General features: G+C 39.3%; 1 protein-coding gene across 1 annotated transcript in view; it reads right to left on the bottom strand.

Annotated features, from left to right (window-relative positions):
* The window catches only part of LOC109428054 (uncharacterized), a 10,956-nt gene extending 10,666 nt beyond the window's left edge, over positions 1 to 290 (bottom strand). The window contains exon 1 of the mRNA XM_019703724.3: positions 19 to 290. Coding sequence (XP_019559269.3) covers positions 19 to 290 — 272 coding nt within the window. The remainder of the gene's footprint in view (positions 1 to 18) is intronic.
* Positions 291 to 6,601: the final 6,311 nt, after the last annotated feature.

Raw genomic sequence — 6,601 nt, forward strand, 5'->3', positions numbered from 1 at the left:
GCCGTTTCCTTCTCCAACCGCCCAATCTCCGCCTTCAACCGCTCAATCTTCCCACCCAGCTCCCGCGCCATCGCCACCTCGTAATCCCTCAGCCAGCTCAGTACCCCACAGGTCAGCGTCAGACTTTTCCCCGTTCCGGTGGGACTTTCGAATATGCCAACCTGCCTGCCGTCGACCGTCGAGTACAGCGAACGCATCAGATCCAGCTGGATCGGGTACGGCGTCGCGAACGGAAACTGAAAGCCCTCGCCCGTATCCGGGGGAACGAGGCACACTTCCGGCTGGTACATGTCTATCAGCTAAATACGAAACGGAAGGAATCTACGGATAACCGGATCCGTGCTTGAAACGAAACGGACGGTACCGCAAAAAACAGTGATCAACCGCGGGTCTTGTTTTGAACTGAAACTGTGAAGCGCGCCGAAAGTTAAGACGGGGGAGCAGACATCCTCAACTTTTTTAAGATGTAGTACTAGCTTAGAGGTACGGGATCTGATACATTTGCCGGAATGCTATTTCGCGGAATGACACATTTCGTGGAATTAGCCTGCACTGGAAGACGGCTTGCGGTTGAAATTACTTCTGAGGGTCAATTTGAATACGCAACGGAACTAAATTAGTGCAGACTAATTTTCGTTTCATTTCAACAGATTATCAAGAACCTTGAGAGTTCACCAGGCTCGCACGATACTACTCGGCTATCGAACTGGTTGATTTGGGAGGAAACAAAACGTACACAAGAAGCGTTTGTGGATCGATGATCTCGTTTTACCATGGTAAATTCAAAAACATTTTTATGCTGGTCATTACCGCAAGCCGTCTTTCAGTGTATGCACCAGTTTGTGCTATCTTCCATTAGAATAACTAGCCACAGAAGTCCAATTAAAAACAATCAATTATTACAATGAAAGTTATTAAATAATTTAATTAAATAGAAAAAGTGACTACAGCGCCATTGGAGTTCTAGTGTATTTCTATTTATCTTCCTCACCCCTGATAAAAAAGATCATAGAGATAAAACAGAATGTATTGTTACAACACGCTGAAATGAATGGTAGTTACCATGATTTCAATAGGACAGATTGATGTAGTACTAGATTTGTAGTAATGAGCTGAATTTTGTTATGGTAAGAAGGTCAATTCTCCGTTTCTGCAATGAAATGGTGCAAAAGGCGTGGGTGATTCATTGCCTAATAGGACAGATCTTTGAAGTACTAGATTTGTAGTAATGAGCTGAATTTTAGTATGGTTAGAAGGTAAATTCTCCGTTTCTGCAATGAAATTGTTGAACGCTCGGGTAGCGTCGAACCTTCAGGTACGAGTTTGGAGTGTTGGATTGAGGTAGATTTGTTGGCGCAGGTATGGTGTTATTGAAGAAGATTGTCGAATTGTATATACCTGGAATGAATAAAGAGTGTGGCGGTTGCTGATTGAGGTATCAGTCGGCAGCCGTCTAGTTTGATGGAAGATGTTTAGCGTTCTATTTTCATTGTAATTTAGAAACAGGCATCGACGGAGCTAGCCTCGCTATGGCCTGCGTGGCCATGGTGGAATAGCCTCTAACAGTTTTCTCCATTTCTTGCAACATAAACAACATAGTTATCCAAAGTTTTGCTCAAACAGCATCAAAATAGGCAAGGAATCATAATACCCACGCTTTTTGCACCATTTCATTGCAGAAACGGAGAATTTACCTTCTAACCATACTAAAATTCAGCTCATTACTACAAATCTAGTACTTCAAAGATCTGTCCTATTAGGCAATGACGGAGCTAGCCTCGCTATGGCCTGCGTGGCCATGGTGGAATAGCCTCTAACAGTTTTCTCCATTTCTTGCAACATAAACAACATAGTTATCCAAAGTTTTGCTCAAACAGCATCAAAATAGGCAAGGAATCATAATACCCACGCTTTTTGCACCATTTCATTGCAGAAACGGAGAATTTACCTTCTAACCATACTAAAATTCAGCTCATTACTACAAATCTAGTACTTCAAAGATCTGTCCTATTAGGCAATGACGGAGCTAGCCTCGCTATGGCCTGCGTGGCCATGGTGGAATAGCCTCTAACAGTTTTCTCCATTTCTTGCAACATAAACAACATAGTTATCCAAAGTTTTGCTCAAACAGCATCAAAATAGGCAAGGAATCATAATACCCACGCTTTTTGCACCATTTCATTGCAGAAACGGAGAATTGACCTTCTCACCATACCAAAATTCAGCTCATTACTACAAATCTAGTACTACACCGAACGTGCCCCTTAATGCTGTTTGAGCAAAACTTTGGATATTGCACAGTTCACACCAAATTGGACTGCACAGTTTGAAAGTGTGATGGTTGAAAAGTGTGACGATAAGTGCAATCGGCCTGTCTGACAGCATTTTGACGTCGAGAAATGTCAAACATTAGCACGTGGTGAGTGATTCGCCTGACTCTTCTTCGGTTTTGTTTTGATTCTCATCCATCATCAACTCTCCGAATCGACCTTCTCTCTTTTTTTCTCACCGAGAGTCGTAGCCGGGCGGCCAGCTATGCAGGTTTGTGTGTTTCTTCTCATGGAAAAAGTTTGTGAAACGTGGAATTATTCTCGATATTGATGTCGGCAACCGTGCCCGAGCACAAAAATAGTGTGATAGGCGAAGTGCATCAAAAATCCATCTTGGAAAGCAACCAGCAATAACTATGTTGTTTATGTTGCAAGAAATGGATAAAACAACAACACTGTTGCCCAAAGTTTTGCTCAAACAGCATCAAATTAGGCAAGGAATCATAATACCAACGCTTTTTGCACCATTTTATTGCAGAAACGGAGAATTGACCTTCTCACCATACTAAAATTCAGCTCATTACTACAAATCTAGTACTTCACCGATTTGTCCTATTGTTTAAAACGATAGAGTAACAACAGACCCTATGGTTTTCCACCATAGCATGTATTGTAAATGTCACTTTTACAATAGAAAATGGGGGTTGTTATGTATCTTTACCATAAAAAAATCCGAATTTTCTGGAGCAAATTCAAGTCAACTACCATTCAATTTATGGTGTTTTTATTATTGAAATCTCTAGTGCCATTCATTTTATTGTGCACATATTGTTGTTCCAATACATAATTTTCAGCAGGAAAATACGTACACAATATGATTTGTTGTTGAACAATCAACTTTATCATTATTCAATGGAAGTTTATGGCGATTTTATTGTATATTTTTATCAGGGACTCCTTCGTAATTTTTGAAAACGAGGACCTCCTCGGTTGCCGGTAACAGCACAGACGAATACTCCATCACAAAATCGTTCTCTTTCTCTCCAACGGGAAATGACAGATCGGTGAAGTACTAGATTTGTAGTAATGAGCTGAATTTTTGTATGGTGAGAAGGTCAATTCTGGAGCTCGATTTGAATATGTCGTATGTGCTTTTGTCGATATAAAATTCGATCAGTTTATTTTAGTTATTATAGCAATATGGCAGATATTTTGCAAACTTTTAATGATGGAACAGAAAGCCTGTTTTGTGAGGATTCTGCTGTATGTATAAACTTTGCTCAATTTCAACGGTTTTCGCTATAATAAGCGAATCCAACTGATCGAATTTTTAATCGACAAAAGCACATACGACCTATTCCAATCGAGCTCCAGAATTCTCCGTTTCTGCAAAGAGATGGTACAAAAAGCGTGGATATTATGATTTCTTGCCTAATTTGATGCTGTTTGAGCAAAACTTTGGGCAACAGTGTTGTTGTTTTCTTCATTTCTTGCAACATAAACAATATAGTTATCCAAAGTTTTGCTCAAACAGCATCAAATTAGGCAAGAAATCATAATACCCACGATTTTTGCACCATTTCATTGCAGGAACCAAGGTTGCAACCATTCATTTGCAAAGATTTACATTCATTTGCTATTATCTCAGTTCAGAAGCATGCTATCGAAAAACAATGTATGGATGAATTTAACCTTGTAGTTTTATCTGAAAGTTTGCCGAATAACATTGGGGTCGCACACGCATACCAAAGTCGTGAGCGAGCTGTGAAGGCAACTTTCCACAGCGTGAATGAAATTTACATTCACCGCGTGGAGAGTTCCCAAGTAACCACGGTGCTGAAGCATTATTGCATGCAGATATACGGTGTACTTAGAGCAATCATTACTTTACATGCAAACTTAAAGTTGATTTAAAGTGGAAATGGGCAATTATGCGACTGCTTCAAGATTATACCAGTATAATCCTAATTTGATTCTATAATTGCCCACTTCCACTTTAAATCAACCTTAAGTTTGCATGTAAAGTAATGATTGCACTAAATACACCGTATATCTGCATGCAATAAGGCTTCAGCACTGTGGTTACTTGGGTTGCCTTCACAGCTCGCTCACGACTTTGGTATACATTTGCGACCCCAATGTTATTTGGCAAACTTTCAGATAAAACTACAAGGTTAAATTCATCCATACATTGTTTTTCGATAGCATGCTTCTGAACTGAGATAATAGCAAATCCTGTAGCAAATGAATGTAAATTTTTGCAAATGAATGGTCGCAACCTTGGCAGAAACTACACACAAAAAAATGTTGCGGTCGAAAATACCATTTCAAGGGGTTAAATTGATCGCAACGTACCAGCGTTTTTCAGCAGACTATATTATGATATTATCACAACTACATGAGCAGTCATTTTTACCATGTCCGGCTTTCAGTTGTTTTTACCATGTTTGTAGTATTTTTTTCTACTACAGAAATAGTAAAATCAACGAACTCTGTGTTAACATAGTATTTTGCGGTCATAGTAATTTTAACCATGCCCAGTGTATTTTTTACTGTACTGTATTAGATGCAGCAATAACATAGAGTAAATGCTCCACTTGTTAAAATAAAACAAGTATATTAAACAAGCATATTTCTATGTTGTGTCATTTTAAAACATTAATTGATATACTTATTTAGTACACTTTGTCTGCTATTTTAACAAGTAGAGCATCTGAATTTTTTAAAACTTAAACTTGTAATCCACCATAATTTATTCATAGTTTTTCTGCCGCTAGAGAACCGTATTTGATTGATTTCGATTGACACGTTGTAGTCTGAACCTCGGTCTGAACAGGTTCTGCATGTCATAGACTCTAATTTGACAGTCCGATGTCCCTTCCGAAGGCATTTTCATTAGGCCACAGGACGACTGGCATAGATGAACGCTTGATGCAATATTCCGGCGACGAAGTGTTTTGGTAAAGTGGAAGAACAGTCTTAGTTATCTGTAAATTTGAAATATAAGAGGATAATTGATTGCAAGAATCAAATGTCCCACAAAAACAAACCTGCGGAGAGAACAAATCCAGCGTACAATCGAGTGTCGTCATTTCCGCAGTCCGGTTCTGCCATGAATCCTTCGGTTCTGCCATCCATCTGCGGTATCATGAAAGTTTTATCGACCGATCCGTCCTCTTAGTACTCCAGCATCGTAAAACATTGACTTATTGGGGCCAGATATTTCAACAGTTCACAGGCCACAAGCACCTAGAATCAATCAAATTAATGTTATGCGTTCAGTTCGTATCAGTCCAATAACTTACCTATCACCAGCATCTTGTAAATGTTCAGCAGACATTCCAGCGTCTCGATCGATGCCATAAGTTTCGGTGGATAGAATTTACCGGAGCGATCGAGAATCCTACACAGCTGACTCTAATTGATCCTAATTGTCGCTGTTTTGGGTTGTTGTGAGAACTTTTCCACTTCCCGGAACTCTCCCGGCATCTGCTGATCTAGCGGTCTGCTCTAGCAGGTCGATTTTTAAACTGGAAGTATGTTGTAAATAATTTAGAACTGCTTTAACGCAATAGATTCCACAGACTTACCTGCAACAATTCAATTCGTATTTTGTGAAGTTTCCTGGTCTTTTTTATCAATAAACTTTTTAAGAACGAAACTAAACAACAAATCCGCGACCGAAAGAATTCGCATCTGAATCAACATGGCGCCGCCTCGTATACATCAAGTTTTAAACGAAATTACCATGCTTGTAGTAAAATCGAGCGCAAAGCATGATCAGCTGAAATTTGTCGGTGCAGAACGGTTGAGATAACCATAAACATGGTAAAAAAGTACGGCAATTTCAGTGACATTAACGCGCATGGTTATTGCTACCACAAAAGCAGTACTTTCTTTGCGGTTAGTTTAACTGTGAGGTATGGTGGAAATTACTAGTGCTAAATTCATGTAGAGCATAGTAATTACAACGACAATAGGACAGATCGGTGAAGTACTAGATTTGTAGTAATGAGCTGAATTTTAGTATGGTGAGAAGGTCAATTCTCTGTTTCTGCAATGAAATGGTACAAAATGTGTGGGTATTATGATTCCTTGCCTAATTTTATGCTATTTGAGCAAAACTTTGGGCAACAGTGTTGTTGTTTTCTCCATTTCTTGCAACATAAACAACATAGTTATCCAAAGTTTTGCTCAAACAGCGTCAAATTAGGCAAGGAATCGTAATACCCACACTTTTTGCACCATTTCATTGCAGAAACAGAGAATTGACCTTCTCACCATACAAAAATTCAGCTCATTACTACAAATCTAGTACCACACCGAACGTG

The sequence above is a fragment of the Aedes albopictus genome, chromosome 3, assembly GCF_035046485.1.
Source record: "Aedes albopictus strain Foshan chromosome 3, AalbF5, whole genome shotgun sequence".
In the NCBI taxonomy this organism is placed as follows: domain Eukaryota; kingdom Metazoa; phylum Arthropoda; class Insecta; order Diptera; family Culicidae; genus Aedes; species Aedes albopictus.